This window comes from Zea mays, chromosome 4 (assembly GCF_902167145.1).
Source record: "Zea mays cultivar B73 chromosome 4, Zm-B73-REFERENCE-NAM-5.0, whole genome shotgun sequence".
In the NCBI taxonomy this organism is placed as follows: Eukaryota; Viridiplantae; Streptophyta; class Magnoliopsida; order Poales; family Poaceae; genus Zea; species Zea mays.
The window spans coordinates 212947315-212967219 of record NC_050099.1 but is presented as its reverse complement, the minus strand read 5'-3'; the positions used below and the strand labels follow the sequence as shown (position 1 = coordinate 212967219).

Below are 19905 nucleotides of genomic sequence, written 5' to 3'. Positions count from 1 at the left end.
TGGTCTTGCCTTTCATTTGATTGATGATCCACCTGAGCCCACTGCAAATAACAGTAATGCTTCTGAAATCAAGACTTGAACAATTAGTGATGGAAAAGTGATGGTTGCTATTGTTAACAGTGTCAATTCATCCATGATTATAGGTCTTTCTTCATTCAAGACTACAAAAGCTATGTGGTCTTACTTATAGAAGTGTTATGTTCAAGGTAGTTGTGCTCTTCTCCATACTCTTATGCAGAAAATACATTTAATAGAGCAGCATGATCTATCCATTGATGAGTATTATTCAGCTTCTGATCGCTTGATGGGTCCTTTGATGTCTATGGTTCCTTCATGCACTGTTAATGACTGAATTGCACATAAGTTCATTAAAAAATTCTTCACATACAGATTTGTTATGGGTCTCAGGACATATTTTGAGGTTATCCGTACCAAATTGCTTCATGGGTCTGCAAGTCTAACTATGACAAAGGCTTTATCTGATTTGCTTGCTGAGGATACTTGCCTCTCATCTATGTATGTCTGTCATACTCCTGTGTCCCATAATGTGTTGGCAGCTTCTCACAAGTCTGGTGGAAAAGACGGTTGCTTTGAGCCTTGCAAGCATTCCAGATATTCTTGGGTCTTTTCATGAAACATCGTTCTGAGCTATATTCTATTTATCAATCTTTCACACGAATGATACATACTCAGTTCTCTGGCCCAATTAAAAAATTTCGCTCTGACTCTGGTGGTGAATACTTGTCTGATAGGTTCCGTCAGTTCTTGACATCCAAGGGTACTCTTGCCCAACTCTCATGTCTTGGAGCTCATGATCAGAATGGTGTGGTTGAACGGAAGCGTTGCAATATTATAGAAACAGCTCGCACCTTTCTTATTGCTTCCTTTGTTCCATCTCACTTCTGGGGTGAAGTTGTGTCTACTGTTGTTTATCTAATCAACAGACAACCATCAACTAAATTAGTCAACAAATATCCGGGTGAGGTACTCTTTGGTACTAGTCATGATCATCTTCGAGTTTTTGGTTGCATCTGTTATGTTCTGCTAGCACCCCGCGAGCGCACCAAATTAACTGTTCAATCTGTCGAGTGTCTTTTTAGGATACAGTTATGAGCATAATGGCTATCACTGCTATGATTATTCAGCTCGCCGCATGCGTATCTCACGTGGTGTGGCATTTGTTGAAAATTGTCTTTTCTTTTATAATTCCTCTACTTCCTCTTCGTATTCTCCAGTAGAGACCACATCTTTTTTTGTGTTTTCCTTCAAGTAATGACACTGTTTTATATCCGCACTTGCCTGGTCCCCTTTTGCCTATATCTCCACCAGAGACATATTCACCACCAGCTTCATCACATCGACTACCTATTACTCGTGTCTATACTCGTCGTTCCATTGTCCCTCCACATGTCTCGTCGCCTCTAGCCAGTCCTGATACTTCTGTGCTTTATTATGCTAGCAATTCTGATGAGCTGCAGGTTGCCCAGGGATATAATTTATGTGATCATACTACCATAGCACCTCCATATCGTTATGGTTATCCACGTGCTACTGCAGTAATTGTTGAACCAACCACTTATCACGAAGCTGCTGGTATTCACGAGTGGCAACTTGCTATGATTGAGGAGCTTGTTGCACTTGACTGCCTGGTACTTGGGATATTGTTCCTTTACCGTCACATGTTGTACATATAACATGCTGTAAGTAGAGGGACTCTAACTCTCATCAGAGGATGACACTATGAGTTGGAGCAATTTTCTGTTTATTTCCTCAAACACTACACAATGCCATACCCTTCTAAGGGTTGGGATACATACTTATAGCCCAAGGAGCTGCCGAGGTGCCGAGCATATGCTCCTGAGGTGCTGTCCTACACTATGGCTACACTAGATGCTGTCCTACACCTTTACAAAAGCAGATGCTAACTGATGTCCACACCACACTGCAGCAAGGACTGCTTTACAAAAGCAGATGCTAACCGCCTGCACCACACTGCAGCAAGGACTGCTGCTGTCCATACTGCAGCAAAGACCAAAAGGACTGTCCACACCACTGCTGCTGTCCATACTGCAGCAAAGACCAAAAGGACTGTCCACACCACACTGCAGCAAGGACTGCTGTCCTGTAGCAAGGACCAACAGACTGCAGGACTGCTGTCCTGTAGCAAAGACCAAAAGACTGTTGTTGTCCTTCCCACAAACCACGAGACTTATTCCAACACATGCAAATGGGTGTTCAAAGTAAAGACCAAATCAGATGGTTTTGCTGAGCGATACAAGGCTCGTCTTGTTGCTAGAGGTTTTTGTTACAATGGACGCACTAACCAATTCAACCCAAAAGCTTAAGCTGATGAGAGAAGGTAGCCAATCCACTTATACACTTCAACACCCCCACTCACGTGCAGCCAGAGAGAAAGGCGCAAACGCAGCCAGAGAGAAAGGCGCAAACGTGGAAATAAATGGGTGGAGGCACAAATAAAGCCTCTGCCAGGATTCGAACTCGAGACCTCTGGCTCTGATACCATGTTACAATGGACGCACTAACCAATTCAACCCAAAAGCTTAAGCTGATGGGAGAAGGTAGTCAATCCACTTATACACTTCAACAGTTTTCAGCAAAGTCAGGGTCGAGATTATGATGAGACTTTTGCTCCAGTTGCTCACATGACTACAATTCATACTATGATTGCCATAGCGGCTACACGTTCTTGGAAAATTCACCATATGGATGCCAAGAACGTCTTTCTCCATGGTGATTTAAATGAAGAAGTTTATATGAAGCCACCTCCCGGTATTGAGGTTCTCTCTGGTTATGTTTGTCACCTTCGGCGTGCATTATATGGTCTCAAACAAGCTCTTCGTGCTTGGTTTGAGCGCTTTGCCTTTGTTATTATGGTTGTTGGTTTTTCACCTAGTAATCATGATCCTGCTCTTTTTGTTCATCAATCCTCACAAGGTCGTACTTTACTTCTACTCTATGTCGATGATATGTTGATTACTGGTGACAACGAAGAACACATTTCCTCTGTGAAGAAGCAACTTGGAAAATTGTTCATGATGACTGGTTTGGGCTCTCTAAGCTATTTTCTTGGCATTGAAGTAGTGCACTCCACAAAAGGTTACTACCTCTCAACCCAAATATAATCAAGATCTTCTTGCACGGTCTGGTATTACTGATACATGGACAGCTACCACCCCTATGGATCTTCACTTACAACTCTGTCCATCTGATGGCACACCTCTTGCGGATCCTTCTCGGTACCACCATATTGTGGGAAGTCTAGTCTATCTTACTGTGACGAGACCCTACATAGCTCATGTAGTACATATCTTGAGTCAGTTTGCGAGTGCTCCAACTTCGGTGCATTATGGACATTTGCTTCGGGGCCTACGCTACTTACAAGGAACATCCACTAGGTGTCTTTTTTATGCTCAAAACAGTCCGCTTCAGTTTTATGCTTATTTTGATGCAACGTGGGCAAGTGATGTGAATGATTGTTGCTCTGTCACGGACTATTGCATTTCTCTTGGCTCCTCTGCTATTGCATGGAAATCTAAGAAACAAGTTGTTTCTCACTCCAGTACTGAAGCAGAACTTCGAGTATGGATCTGAAAACGGAAGTCAACCACCACAAGTTTATGTTGGGGCACAACACTCTCTCCAGGCATCACCTTACAATCCAAACATGCTTGTTTATCTTCTCTCATTGTGAGAACGAAGTCGATCTGGCTCAAACGATGGGCACTGCTAAAAGTCACCAAATGAGACTTTTTTTGAAGAAAGTGTTGCATATCACTAGGTTGTAGGCTACAGCAAAGTCCAAAATATACTCTCCTTGATTCCTACTATCATACCTGAAACCTCCATGAGCCATCTCATAACCTGCATTTGTTGAACCTACATGACCATTAATATCTCCTCCAATGAAAACCTTCTCATTGGTGGGTATTGCTCTAACCATGCCATCTAAGTCTTCCCAGAGACTCCTCTCGCTCTCACTGAGACCAACCTGATGGGGCATATGCACTTATAATGTTCAAGACTGCATCCCACAATACTAGTTTGACTACGATAATCCTATCTCCCTGCCCTTTGACATCCACCACTCCATCCTTGAGGCTCTTATCAATCAGGATACCTACTCCATTTCTGTTTGCCATTGTCCCTAAGTACCACAGCTTGAAAACAGTGTTCTCCACCTCCTTCGCTTTTTGCCCCTTCCATTTTGTCTCCTGGATAGGATATTAACACGCCTCCTGCTCGCTGCATCGACTAACTCTCTTGGCTTACCTGTATAGAATCCTATGTTTCAACTACCTACACGGATCTTAGTCGGCTCAACTAACTTCCTTACCCCTTGCACCCGTTGAGACAGATGTGAAGACCCTTGCACATTTGTCACTACACCTGGGCGCCAATGTAGAGCGCCACTAAGGAAGCGACGACCTGATCCTTGCTCACTTGACACCGCATCCAGATCACGACACGGCACGCCACCAAGGGGGTGGCGGCCTAGCCCTTGCCCATTTAACACCATACCCAGGTTCTGAAATGGCGCGTCGCTAAGAGGGTTACGCGCCCAACGGTTTTCTATTGGGTTTCATCTCCATTTGAATTTTCAGTAATTATAGCAAAAAATTATAATGGTTGTTTGATCGACAAATTATGCTTGCTCAGACCCAAAATAGTATGCAGCAGCACAATACCCCCTCGGTCAATCCATTTCAATGGCTCACGTATCCAACAGGTCCAAAGGGAACGGGTCAGTAGCATATTCAAAACCTGATAAGATTACCAAATCATAACCAGATGGAACTTATAGCAGCACTTGTACTGGGAGAAGTTCAGTCCTTTCTTGATCTAGCTAACAGAACAACGTGTCTAACAAGTACTGGACACCAGAACAGCAACGATATCATTTTTTTATCTTCACGGCAACGAAGAAGGCAAGCAGATCCAAATCCTCTTTGTGCTACTGATAGGAAGCAAGTTCCCTAAGCTGACTGATCTGAGGTTGTAGCGATGAGAGATCGGCGGACGAGGCTTGAACCGCGAGGGACGGCGGCCTGGCGTCGTGGTTGAAGATGCAGTTCGGTGGAACAGGAGGCAGCTAGGGTTGGATTCTCCCGACTCCCTAAAGGAAGCCGGAAACAATACTTGTTTCTGCTTGATCCAATCCAATAGTGTTTACAGGTATATATAGCTCTCTCAAATCAATCTAATAGCTCTCTCAAATAAATCTAACTATCTAGATAAACCTCTCACATCTAACTATGGGCCTTGGCCCTACCCTTGCTTATCCGCTATCAGCCACTAATGGGCTTGCGGCGCCTAACATAAGCCTTGCCGTACATAACAGCTACAACCAGAAACTAAATAGTCGATATTTCCCTCCGGTGCTATAACCAGTAACTCAAACTCCAATGTAGATAATTTAGAGTTCAACAGCAACCACAAGACGGGATCAACTAACCAGCAGAAGCAACAAAAGAGGAGCAAGAATTCCTCTCAACAGGGATCAGAGAAATCAAATAGCAGTAGTAATATCAATAATAAAGGGGCAGCTTACACTGTAGATGCAATCCAATCCCTCAAATAATCCTTCCACCCGCAGTAACGACAAACCACGACCAAAAGCAATGTTTTCAAGTCGGACGACTTGCTAATCGTTATGGCGGAACTACTTGGACGATTAATCTCAATTAATCATGATTAGTAGGATGATTTGGCGATTAATCACGATTGGTCCAAACCGACTTGGATGATTAATCGCGATTAATCGGATGACTTGAAACATTGACCAAAAGGTGAGGAACTTCGGGAATCCTAAGCTACGGACCCAAGCGGTAGCAGCTTGATCACATACTCCACACAGACTCAAGAACTGGAAGATAACCTTAAATATGAAGAACCTGATGGGATCACCATCTAGGGTTTCACGAGTGGCGGCTCTACCAGGAATAATTCAACAATAAAATTCAATCTAATCTAAAACAGGCTCTAGGCCTACGGTATATGGCATACAGGTCCCCTTCAACTCAAAGTCAGACCTTGACCCAACCACATAGCACAATTATGTTCGGACTCCACCAACCACAGTGACCCTATTGTTGATGAGTTAACTAATTATTAAACAAACCAACTAATAACACAATCTGACACATACATGACACATTAAATATTAAACAAATGTGGCAACAATGCAAACGGACAGTAGTTAAATTATGCAGTTACACCAGCCCCAGTTTCATGCATTCTACTGTCATGTACGGCCGGCCCTACGTCAGGCAACGGCGCCCGGGATGTGCGAGCGTGAGCACGCCCAGAAACTAGATAAGTTTGTTTGCATGCCTAGAATTAAGGGTTGTTTGCATGCCTAGATTTAAGGGTTGTTTGCATGCCTAGAATTAGGGAGCAGTTAGCTCCATGCGATTAGGCCTAGGGGCCTATATATTCCTGTAACCAGACCTGAGTTGGAATTAAGAAAGATCATTATCCTAATCGCTCCCTCTCTCAACTAAGCCGACGGCAGAGGGGCATAACCTCGCCGGAGAAGACGACGGATCGCGGCTACGATCTCCGTAGCCGAGGGCCACCTATCCTAGACACAGGCCCTTGACATCTACATCCATAATTTATTAGAATATCTCATATCTGGACCTTGACGATTCTCCTGAGCTGGAGTATAGTCATATATTATTTCATTTGGCATACAACAGGTGCAACCTGGCATCTCTATTCGCACAGAAGTACAGAACCAATTTAAATATACCTTTTTAGCTTCATCTCTTGTTTGTGCAAATTAATTCCTTGAAAAACAAACTTGGTCTCTAGTCTTGTATTATCATTTAGTGTTTATAAAAATGAACCAAAGTGAATAATTTGAGGAGCCATGGGCTATCAATTCATCAGTCCCCATACACCTCAAATTTATGAGCCTAGTTATGCATCACTACAAATAAAAATTTAAAAGTACATTTATGTAGCATAAGTGTGAAGACAATACCCTCCCTTCAATCGTTTGTCAAGATACCCATGTGCAAATTGGGTTCCATGGCTCAAAAGCAACTTCCTTGTGTGACAAAGTGGGCCAAGAATTACAAAAGATCTTTCAATTTCCCCTCTCTCGATTTCATGGATGTTTGGTGGGGGTACTTCCTTGAATTTATCCTTAAATTTCAGCAGTTCAAATTGGGTCCACTGGTGAAATCATGTGAGCAACTAACGATAATCAGGTCACAAGTGGATAAACATTCTTATAATCAAATGCATGGAATGGATGATTGTGATTTTAAAGGTATGATAAACATACATTTGAATAGTCCCGATGGTCAATCACACCAGCATCACGCAACCGATTAATATGTGGGCGTATAATATCCAAAAGCATATCAGCGACTTGAGTAGCATCACTGCCAAAAGGGACCTACACTGGAACCAGCGACTTTTACATCACAGAGGAACAACGAATTGCCAAAAAAAAATCACACATACCTGCACAAGTTCAACTTTGCGTGTGTTAACATATTGGTTCACTCTAGAATCTTCTTCATCACAATAAATCAGCTCCGAAATGTTTAAATTGTCTATAACACTTTGGATATCTGAATGCTTGGCTGAACCACAAGTAGGATAAGGTTGCAAACTTAGATGGTGCCTTCATAATTGTGCAAGTAAGTCTATTTTAATGTAGAGACTTACACCCTGGTGTAGCAGTTAGAGCTAAAATCCTTAAAGGCACACGAGCTGCCAACAACTGCAAATGTGACAGAAAATATAGACTGATCAAGCCAAGTTGCACAGCATTCAAACAACTAGTTGACTGGTGTTCCCTCTGGTCAGCAATAAGTGACGATATGGGGATGTCTCAGCTCTTAAGTCAACAATCCTGAACCAATTGCAATATTGCATATTACTTTTTCCATGTGTGAAGTTTGGATACTCGATTATTCAAATGATCTGAGTAACTTGTCACAAAATGCATTCATATAATTATACTTTTTCTATGTTTTATAACATTTTGTAACAAAAGGTACTAGTCAAAGTTGTGTTTGGAAACCATGTCAATGTCCAAAACACCACTTATTTGTGACTAAACAGAGTATTATAATGAATCAAAAGATATCACAATGAAAAAAATGATGACAACAAAACAGGATTTCAAGTGCAGGTAAAACAAATGAGTGTAGTACATGACAGTGAAACATACCTCTCGGATAACCATGCAGTATGCATAATTTCCTGACGCTCGATGAGCCTCATCTATCACTAAGCAAACTATTTGTTGTACCATGCATATACCTTTTAAAACCAAAGTTTATAATGAAAAAATGTATATAAATAATAAAAGTAAAATTGAAGCATATAACAAAAGTATGAACATAAAACAAAAAAACCAACTATATAGAGTTCTTAAATGCTGATTTTCAAGTAAGTTCGTGTTCAGTTATCATTCTAAAAATAGTAAACGGACCTTCAACTGATAGCAAGATGGATTAGCAATAACAACCAAAGAATATATCACAACCTCTGGACAATGGAAACAGCTTGTTTTCTTCTTATTTTTGTTGTCTGAGCGTCAAGTTTAATTAACTGGAACTAGCAATAAAGATTTCCAGAAACGTTTACAAATAATCACCAGATTGTATATCATTCTGAAGAACTTGTGGAGTGACAAAGAACACTCTCTTTGACTTCCAGTGAACTGATCGAATAGAAGGGCATTGATCTCCTTTCATATCTATTATCCACTCCTGAAAATGCATAACTATGTTAGTTTCCAGCATGCGGCAGAGAAAAATGTGCAGCGCATTACAGAAAAATGTACAGCACAAAGCAAAAATGAGATTTATAGATACCATACTATTGCTCAAGTTTGTTTTGGACCATGGAACTCTAAAAGTAGAATTTTTTACCGCCAAACTGTCAAGATTAGACAAATTTGGCCACCCAATTTGTTTCGAATGTGCTTTTGTATTTTCTGAAGACAATAAAGTTGATTTATTTGAAAAATAATAATAACCAATTCAATTGATATCAGAAAAAAATGAAACCAGTACCAAAATATTTATAAAATATAATCCATTTGTTGGTGCTCTATTTGAATTTATTTGTTTTTCCATTACAAGTGTTTTATTGCTCGTAGTTATGTTCGTTACTTATTAAATCATCGTTTTGCACTATATTATACCCGAGATTGACCTTAAAAATCCATAATACACTATGAGTAAACAAAAAGATATGGAAAATGACACCAACCTTGCAGGTGCCGTGCTCCACTAGATATATACCATTGCAACTAGTATAGCATTGCTAGCCTCCAAAAATAATTTGGTTAATTTAATCAACATTATTGGTTTGAGTATGGATTCTCTTGTTTGATCTCTAGGTTTAATATGGCACAAAATGGTGATTTAAAAAAATAACAGGCGCAAGCAATAAAACACTAGGAATGGCAAAAATAAAATCCAAATAACTCCAATTTCAGCACCAATAGACACATTATATTTTAAAAAAAAAATCAGTGCCGTTTTCATGTTTTTCTGATTTAAAATAAATTAGTTATCATTTAAAAAATAAACCAGCTTTTACTATTTTCAGAAAATACAAAAGCCCTTTGAAACTGGCCACATTTGTCCAGTATTGATAGTTCAGTGGCCAAGGATTTATAGTTTTTGAGTTGCATGGCCAAAAACAAACTCGGGCAATAATTGGATGGCCAAAAATAGACTTCTACCTAAATAAAAATAAGAAAATCACCAACAGCAGATTTATTGTGGTACCTGTGGTATTCCCACTGTATTGTGACATGCCTCAATTTGCTGAGTAACAAGAGGACGTGAAGGGCAGGTAAATATTATTTTTCCTGAATTTCCATTGTAAATAAAAACAATGTTTCAGCAAGCAATTTCCACAAAGTTCATAAAATACAGCATCAGAGAAGAAAACGGTTACAATGCAATGTGAAACATTACCTTCGGGAAACCATCGAAAGTAGTTGTACATCACTACCGCAGCAATAAAAGTTTTGCCAAGTCCAGTTGGCAAAGCTATTAACGTATTGGTAAACAGAGCCTTTTCAACCATATACTTCTGGTACTCTCGGACTTCTACATTAGCTGCAGCGCGTATAAAAATAGCCAAAATAAATTACTAAGGCAAGATGTGCTGCTTGGATTGCATATAACAACATAGTTATCTAGTGCAGTGTATTTAAGAAGCAAACATGGTTCTATAAGAACTGAACAATAACCATTATCCAGAAAAAATAAACAGAAACTTTGACAGGAATTTTCCATTGTCTATTTTCCAAATCGCTTAATGTCGTCTAGTCATTTGCATCTGAGGAATGAAACTTTGTGCATCCATGTTGAAATCTGGGTGTTTCCCTATGGTGTTTAGGCAGCTACTGCTAAAAAATCAAGGATTTCCTTCAACAGATAAAAGAAACTGGAAAAAATTGAAGTGTTGCGCATTAACAATTCACAATCAAGATATCATTTAGTAGAATGCATATATCCATCTCATACCACTATACTAAAATAGTGCAATTTAACAGTTGTTAGCAGATGCAATGGGCGGAGCAATAGAATCAACCATGTGAGCAACAAACATGTAATCCAGTTGTACTAAAGAATACGACAACCACAGTGCACTCAATACTTAATCTGCAACTAAAAGTGGAAACCCTGACAGTGGTTCGGGAACTCATGTGAAGGCCTAGTAAAACCTGCATTCTAAAGACATGAATAATCAAGCCAAGATATCCCAAAATCCAAATAACCAAGCTAAGAAGTTGCAACAATAACATCCTCAAAAATGACATTTGTTTGATACAACAAAAACATATTGCAAAGGGTGGACAAGCTCCTAGTCCATCTCTATCTGCTTCAACTAAAAGAGGTGCATGCTTCTATGGGTGCAGTGCTACTCCAGCAAACTAAACCACTTATCCTTATGTTATAGTTTTTTGCTTGATTTCCTGATGCAATCGTCTACCTAATATGGCTGCTCAAGTGCTTAACAAAACAAAGTTTAGAGTCAGTTTCCGCATTCCCAAGCATCTTGTACACTTCAGTACCAGCAAGAACTGCTGGAATGTATCCTCAAGCAAGATGGCTGCCATTATTAACTAATAAAGTGCCAGCATTCACTAAAGATGTCTATTTTCCAAGACAACTCCACCCATAAGCTGAATCCCAGCATGAAAACCAGAACAAAGAACAGTTATTGGCAAAATGCTGTAGAAACTCAAACCCCCTCACTTGGATAGATCCATGTCTTGACAGCCTCGTGGTCCAGGGAGACAGCGCAGAGACCATACTCAATCTCCATACTGGGCCGACGAGAGCATCCCTTGCCAGCACGATTGCCCCGACCCGAGCATCCCTTGCCAGCACGAGCTGCAGGGCGCCCCTGACCACCAGCCAGTGCCGGTGCCACCTCCGACGCAGCCCTCTCCTTCTCCTGCTGCCTCCTGGTGAAGGATTCGATGAACCGGTCCTCCACAGCTCTCTCGTTCGCCTGTCCCGAACATCCCTCGCCCGCGCGGACACCCGGCCGCCCTAGGCCGCCGCCGACTGGCTCCACCCCCACGCCCCACGACGCCGCCTGCACGGGCGCTGGAGCGGGCCTCTCTTTCTCTAGTCGCCTCTTGGTAAATGAGTCGACGAAGCGGTCGAGCGTCGACTGCCGCGCCGTGCCGCCGCCCGCCGCCGGTGGCCTGTGAAGCGGCGCCGATGCCGATGGCTCGGGGGGCCGCGGCGGCAGCGGATGATGCACCGGCGCCGGAGTGGGGGCGGGGGCGGGAGCGGGAGCGGGGGCGGAGGCCGACGCGAAGGCGCAGGCTCTGTCGATCTCCTGCACGGCGGCCTCCCAGTCGAAGCCCTGCGGTTAGGGTTACGTGAGCGGGGCGCGACGAGCCGAGGCGGAGAGGTTTGGGGGGGTTGGGGCGCTTACGTCGTCATCGTAGAAATCGACGGAGAGCCGCGGTGGGACGGACATCAACCGCTGGAGCGTTGGAGAAGCTCGGCGAAGGTCGGGGAATTTGGTATTCTGGAGGGCACGTCCAATTTGGGCGGGTAGATTGAAGAAGACGATGAGCTAACATGGGCTACTAGACCACGGGTATGGCGATAGGGCTCAGCTACGGATTGGCGGCCCGGCCCAATTTCTAGCGGGCTATAGGGCTCAGCTACGGATTGGCGGATTGCATGTCTATGATGTATTTTATTTACTCCCTCTCTTTTATATTATAATTCGTTTAACTTTTTTGTGCTAAGTTTAACTGGCCCGTCTTATTCAAATTTTCTTGAACAAATGAAAAATTCAAAGCCATATTTAAAATATATTATATGATAAACAATATCATAGTAAAAATTAACAATAATTATGAAAAAAATTAATAAGACGAGCCAGTCAACTTAGATAAAAAAAGTCAAACGAATTATAAATTGGAACAGAGAAAGTATATAACAAAAATGTTCAAAAATTGAAAAGTTGCCTTTCAGCAAACATGTGGCATATATCATTGTATTAAAAAACATTTTCTACACTTCCAAGATGTTTTTCAAGAACCTTAATAAAAGAAATTATAAAGAGTTCAGTTATTATATGACTTGTGTTCGTACCAGTGTTGGTCACATGTTAAAGCTCTCGTGGAAAACCATAACAGGGTAACACAATTACCGATGAATGCAAGAAGGCAAGAGAAGAAGGAAAATACGATGAAGAAGGTAAATGTATAATTCAAATGTAAATGGGATTGGCAAAGGGAATAACATCATAACCAAAATCATTCGTTTCCTTTATCATATAAGTTTCATTACAAGATACATTCGGAACGAACGTAGGCTATCCGAAGGTGAATAGGCTAAGCCCTTCGAAGGTAGTGGGAGTATGTGGATTGCTAAAAAGTGTTGTGTGCATGGTTATTGTTCACCTATTTATACAAGTGCGACTTTATACACCTTTGTATAAAATTACAGTAATGCCACATTCCTATAAATGGGATCTATAGTAGTAGTGGAGGGTGTTTTTGTCCTTTCTCCCACAAGACGTGTTGTGTACGTCTTCTTGAGCTCCTTCGTCTTTTTGTTGCTCAAGTCAAACAAAGATTTACCTCTCTTGTCACTTCATGAAGCAGGTATCGAAGCTTCATTTCCTTCATGCCGACGAAGCCTCGCTTCTTTCTCCATCTTAACAAAGTAGACAATCAAAACATGTGGAACCTGCCTCTTGAAACCTAATTAAAACATCGAGTTTCGTTACCTAAGGACCTTCGGCAAAGTCTTCTCCCCAACACCGAGCAACTTGATATCATGGCCGCTCAAAATTATAAGGTTGTTCCGACCCTCACCATTTGTAAAAACAAACTAAAATTTGGGGGCCATGGCCCCGAGGTGTCCTAGACTTCATGGAGCTTTTGGACTTATTGTCAAGGCCACCCAAGACCCTCCATGAGCCCTCAAACCTTTAGGTAGAGCCGGCCCAAGGCCCATGCACCGAAGGCGACCGCCGGGGGGGCCAAAAAAGACAGGGGCCCAATATCTAATATGTAGTAGGGGTAAGGATGTAGGCTGGCATGCTGTTTGTCCCTAGAAGCCCAAGAGCTAGGCTCTACGTCTCCATGCACAATGCGCAGGACTATAGGAGTCCAGGAACCAGAACGTCTACTTGTCTAGATGCGCCGCACAGGAGTTCAGGGCTAGACGCTGAGACGCACGATCAGCCAGGACAGTTGGACACCAGCCGCCGCCGCCACTCCGCCAGGCTCTCGACTTCCGGCCATCGGCAACCTGCAAGTCTGCAACCAGCCAACCAAGAGGCCACAGGCCAAGCCGCCCAAGCGACGAGCAGCCGAGTCGATCCGTCATCTTCCATAGCGACACAATCTAGGTGAATAGGTGATTTAATTTACTGATTTGGTGATTTCCTTACACCGCTTCATATTATGTAGCGTACTAGCCGCTTAGATTAGATGTTTAAAAAATATTTTTAGTGCACATGTCATACATGATACGTGTTCTTTAAAATTTTAATTATTTGCTTTTCTGATTAGGTCTTAGATGTTGCCTAAGAAATCATTGTCAAGTTATCAAAAAAGAAAAAAAGAGAAAACATGAAGATCAATTGGTTGAATCGCAAAAGGGCGCTTTACATAAGTTCTTTAATATTGATGTGAACGAAGTTGAAGGGCAGGAATCTGATCCTGCTGATGATCATACGCAACAGGACCATGATCATGAACGTGATCATAATTTAAATGCAGAAGGTAAGATCAGTGAAGATGGTTCAATGGAAGAAAATTTAGTTACAACAATTAATGTGGTTGAGGATAGTATGATGTGGGAAAACTTGCAGCCCTTATCTGATCATGAAAAATCAAATGATGATGAACAAGATAGTTCTGGTTTATCTATCTTTGATCTTAGAACATAGGATAATCTTGACAATAACAAAAGGGATATCTTAATTGAAAAGGGCCCGGTAAGAGATATGAATCTGGTTTTTCCTAAGGATTCCATTGGTAGACTTTTTTCATATGCTTACTATTCCAGAAATTTAAGTAATGGCGAGTCGTTTGATAGAAAGTGGTTGGTTTACTCTAAACATGTGAACAAAGTTTATTGTTTTTGTTGCAAGTTGTTCAAGTCAAGCAAAAGCAAGTCTTTGTTAGCATCTGATGGAGTGAGGGACTGGCAGCGTCTCAGTAGGAGACTCAAAGAACATGATAGCAGTGTTGATCATCTGACAAACATGAATACTTGGAATGAACTTAGGATGAGGTTGAGCAAACATAAAACAATTTATGATGATTTGCAGCGGGAAATTTCAAAGGAGATAGAGCGTTGGAGACAAGTTTTTTTTAAGAATTGTTTCTGCTGTCAAGTTTCTTGCTAAACATAATTTGGCTTTCCGAGGGACAAATGAGAAACTATACCAAGCTAATAATGGTAACTTTCTGGGCATAATTGAAATGATGAGTGAATTTGATCATGTGATTCAAGACCATATTAGGCGGATTCAAAATAGTGAGATTCATCATCACTATCTTGGGCATAGAATCCAGAATGAGATTATTTCCCTTCTTGCAGATTGTGTGAAACAAACTATATTAAAGGTCATCAAGGCTGCCAAGTATTTTTCTGTGATTTTAGATTGTACTTCGGATGTGAGCCATGAAGAACAAATGACAATGATTATTCGGTGTGTGAATATGTCGGGGGCAGTTCCAAGGGTTGAGGAGTTCTTCCTAGAGTTCTTGAAGGTAGATGACACATCAGGATTGGGTCTTTTTGATGAATTAAAAAGTGCACTGGTCTCTCTCGATTTGAGTAGTGCTGATGTGAGGGGACAAGGATACGATAATGGCTCAAATATGAAGGGGAAACACCAAGGTGTTCAGACTCGCATGCTTGAAATTAATCTAAGAGCACTATATATGCCATGTGCATGTCATAGTCCAAATCTTACTCTTTGTGATATGGGAAAATCTTGTAGGTATGATATTATTTATTTTATATGATACAATATGCCATGGTTTGAAAAAGATTGAATCTTACTATTTGTGATATTTTAAATCTTGTAGGCAAGCTATTACTTTTTTTGGTATTATCCAACGTATATACACATTATTTGCAAAATCTACCAAAAGGTGGAAAATTTTTGTTGACAATGTCCCAGGATTAATAGTTAAGTCATGGTCTAATACACGATGGGAAAGCCAAACAAAAAGTGTTCAGGCTATCAGATACCAAACTCCTCAAATAAGATCTGCTCTAAAAGCATTAGAGGAGGTGAGTGCACTTGACAATGACCCATCGACAGTCAGTGATTGCCAATCTTTGGTGAGTGCACTTGAGAATTTTGAATTTTTAGTTGGATTGGTTATTTGGCACGATATTTTATTCTCTATAAATAAGGTGAGCAAGAAGTAGCAATCTAAAATTGTGAGTATAGATGCTACTCTTAAACACATCGAAGGTGTCATATCATATTTTAAGAAGTATAGAGATGAAGGTTTCACTTCTAGTATCGATACGACAAGATTCATTTCATCTGAACTTGACGTCGAGCCAATATTTCCTACAAAAAAGAAAGGAAAGAGAAAGAAACATTTTGATGAACAAGAAGACGAGGATGAGGAAATGCAACAATCTGCTATAGACTTGTTTAGAAGAGAGTACTTCCTTGTCATGATTGATGCTGCAATTGCTTCATTGACTAGTAGATTTGAGCAGATGAAAGCATTTGATAATGTTTTTGGGTTCTTGTTTAACTCTGAAAACTTAAAATCATTAGATGAAGTAAATCTTTGGTCGCACTGCAAGATATTTGCTGAAAAATTTACTCATGAGAACTCATTCGATGTTGAGATTAATGATTTTTATTCAGAATTAAAGGTGTTGCAAGTAAGTTTACAAGATTCTTCGATGCCAGCGCCTGAGATTCTGAAGTTTGTTATGGATGCAGATTGCTATCCAAATGTTACAGTTGCCTATCGAATTCTCTTAACTATAACTGTGACTGTAGCTTCAGCTGAAAGAAGTTTCTCAAAACTGAAATTATTGAAGAACTATCTGAGATCAACTATGTCGCAAGAAAGGTTGAATGGCTTAGCTATGTGCTCTATCGAGAAGGATATCGTGGACACTGTTGATTTCAATGCAGTCCTTGATGATTTTGCATCAAGAAATGCTCGAAGAAGTATCTTTTCTTGAGAAGCAATGGATGTCATAAAGTTTTGTTCTTCATTAAGGTAATCATATTAACCTCAAGGTATAAATATATTGTTATTTTGGTTGACTTTATTCCTCGATAAATATTTGACATGTTAAATTAAATATATCAACGTATTTTTTTGCATGATAAATATTTGTGTGTGTATATATATGTATTATAAGATTTTTTATATATTATAGAGGGGCCATCACGGTGAGTTCGCCTGGGCCCCTCAAAATTATAGGACCGGGCCTGCCTTTAGGGCCCTTGGCTTTAGTTATTCCCAATGATCGGGTCCTGCAACCCTGTAGGAAGTGAGGTACTTGTAAGGACAAAAGGACTCCTAGAACAACTAAGTATGGGAGCACCCGAAAGACCAAGGAATATAAATGTTCCCTATTTTAAAGACAGAATATCCCCCGACGTAGTCTACTCTAGATATTATAGTGGTGTTGGCATTTTGGATAAGGTCATCATACTTTATAATAAATATGATATGTGATGTTACATTCTCATATGTGCATTGTTCCCACGACATAAGCGCGAGGCATGCTCAAGACTACTATTACATATGTGACATCATCCGTATAACCATACCTGAGTGCGCAAGTGTAACACCCTGAATTTGGGGTATAAAATTTATTTTCTAATATCCACCAAATTCAGGTGTTACCCTCTCTTTTCCTTGCTATTCTTTTCTTTTTTTTTCTAAATAATGGAGAGTTATTTTGTTATATATTTGCATAAGCCTCGTGAAGTGAGCCCTATAGGTGCTTAAGTTGTTTTATTCATGTTGTTGCAAAGTGTTCCTAAATGCAAAAGGTGTTTGAAACATGTTAATATACCTTGTACAAGCTTTCGGTAATTTTTCATAATTTTTCGAGTGTTTTTCTATTTTCCATAAACCAAAATCTATTTATTTGAGGTACTTAAAACATTTTCAAAAGCTCTAATTATGTTTTTTAGTTCATTGGGTGCCAAATCATGTCTAGGAATTTCCTAAATTTTTTGGAGCCTTCGGGATATTTTTCGGACATTAAATATGATTTTAGCATTTTTTTCCTGGAGTTATTTTAATTCTAAAAATTGGTTTATTTTGAAAAAATATCTTTAAACCCTAGCTATATAAATGGTTGGAATCCTCTCGCCGAGCCCTCTCCAAATATCAAAACGTTTCTCCAGATTCGATCCACCACTCCCAGAATTGCTCGCCAAAGTTCGGGGCGGTTCCAACTCCGGCGAGCAATTACTTTCAATTCGTGCATCGTTAACAGAAAATGAATCACGGCTCATGGGTAAAGTGTGCAACCTCTGCAAAGGAATCAAACTGATATATCAGTCGTGCTCATGGTTAAGAGCAGCCTTGGTATCCTCTTTGATTAGAGATACATATGGTTTGAGATGCTATGGTCGTGTTTATGGATTTGGTTACGGATGATGATGATGGTTCTATTAATGATGTTTATGTAACACCCCTAGTGTTACAATAACTAAAACTTTGACATGACATCATATTCATTAACATTTCATTATGCATGTTACACCTAGAGTGCATCCACTAGGTAAAAATTTCAAAACAAGCTTGTGATGTGATGACTTGACTAGATTAAAGAGGTCTTTGACCCTATGATAGGGTACTTTCCCAAGGATTAGAAACATGTGGGTGTGTGAGATGAGAATTAGAGCATGATCTTAAAAGTTAGTAAAGATGTTTAAGAAAGGCTAAACTTAGAGAGTTTAAGTGCCACTTAAACCCTAGAGTACTCAAACCCCTAAATACCCTAATTAGTACTCTATAAGGTGACTTCAATTTCTTTGCACTTTTGGACCAAAGTGCATATATCAAAGTGGTAGAGTAACAAAAACTAAGCAACTTTTATATTTGTAGATTTCCAAGTTTTGTGGAACAAATTGGAGTAAATTGCAAAAGATCCCAAAAGTACCCCTATACTTAACCCTCAAATACAGTGTTAACTGGCCGAGTTCATGCCCTAATATCTCCTGATCAGTGGATATTTTGCCATGGGTAACTACAAAAAATTTGTAGAGTTGCTATAGTAGTCCAAGTTTGATTAAGTGATTGAGCCCTACAACTGTACAGAATTTGGAGCAAAATGGCCTAGAAGTTGGGGTGTCAGTCGAGTGCTGGTCTAAAAAATCTGACTGACAGTTCCATTGGATCGACTTTAGAGCCAAATTGTGTTCGATCGAGTGAATGTATGATCAAGAACTTTATAACAAAGTTTAAGCTAGTATATTGGGCAACAACTTTTATGCATTTGGATTAGCAGTTTGTCACATGAAAATCAGAGAACGAAGCTCCTCAAATTACTCTGTCAGGCGCACTGAAGAAGATCGACATGTCACAGTTGCCTGAAGAAGATCGCAGGTGCAGTGCACCCGTCGCCGGTGATCTCCGCACCGTGATTCGCGTCGCCGGTAAGATTTATGCATAGTTTGGAGTGGATAACTTTGGTGGATGAAAAGATCCTGGGTGAGGTGAACATAGGCCCTGAGCTGGATCATTGTCGTGCCCACTTGCCCGTGCGGTCAATTGAAATATCGCTGCCGGTGTTCGTCGTGTTCCCGGTGAAAGACACGTAGTCGCCTGATTCACCATGGTGTCGTGGTCGTGGCATCCCCTAAGTCGTGACCGTCGACCGATGAATGCATGAGCTCCATGGTGGGTCTCAGTAATCATCCCACCGGGGAAATGAGTCTCACTCTCATCCAAAATTCAGAACCATCGTAGTCGATCACTATAAATTGAAGGCCCTACCTACTCCACTATCTTCTTACGAACCCAACGCACCATTCCTCACTTCTGATTATCCACCATAGCTCACGAATTCCTGTTTTCCCCCAAATCGGCCAAGAACACGCCGTGAGATGTCGTGTCGTGGCCAACCATCCACAGGTCCATTCACGTCCCTCTGGTCCGCGTTTCTACATCCTCTAACGCTAGTAAAGCTCTCGGTCTCGATCGATTGAACGCTACCGCGCCATAACTTAGAGAACGTTGCGATATTGTCCGGGAACGCCGTCGCGGACATAGCTCACGTCGACCGGCCGTTCCGGGTAGTCTCCGTCTGAGTTTGCGCAAGTACCATGACCCTAGTGAGCCACTCAGCCTTTCCGCGTCCTTGGATTATACTCGACCGGTTCGGGTAAGCCAGTACCGTC

At 40.9% G+C, this 19905-nt stretch overlaps 1 protein-coding gene across 2 annotated transcripts in view; it reads right to left on the bottom strand.

The window, feature by feature from the left end:
• LOC103654570 (DEAD/DEAH box RNA helicase family protein) overlaps positions 1-12073 on the bottom strand; it is a 28472-nt gene extending 16399 nt beyond the window's left edge. Inside the window, exons 1-10 of one of the 2 annotated variants that reach the window (XM_008681414.2) lie at positions 11959-12073; positions 11265-11886; positions 9975-10118; positions 9783-9865; positions 8639-8753; positions 8210-8301; positions 7702-7756; positions 7495-7616; positions 7313-7426; positions 7007-7200 (exon numbers count right to left, since the gene is read on the bottom strand). In XM_008681414.2, coding sequence (XP_008679636.1) covers positions 7007-7200; positions 7313-7426; positions 7495-7616; positions 7702-7756; positions 8210-8301; positions 8639-8753; positions 9783-9865; positions 9975-10118; positions 11265-11886; positions 11959-12003 — 1586 coding nt within the window. In that variant the 5' untranslated portion in view covers positions 12004-12073. The remainder of the gene's footprint in view (positions 1-7006; positions 7201-7312; positions 7427-7494; positions 7617-7701; positions 7757-8209; positions 8302-8638; positions 8754-9782; positions 9866-9974; positions 10119-11264; positions 11887-11958) is intronic. The other variant, XM_008681415.3, reaches the window with a different exon arrangement.
• Between the last annotated feature and the right edge of the window lie 7832 nt (positions 12074-19905).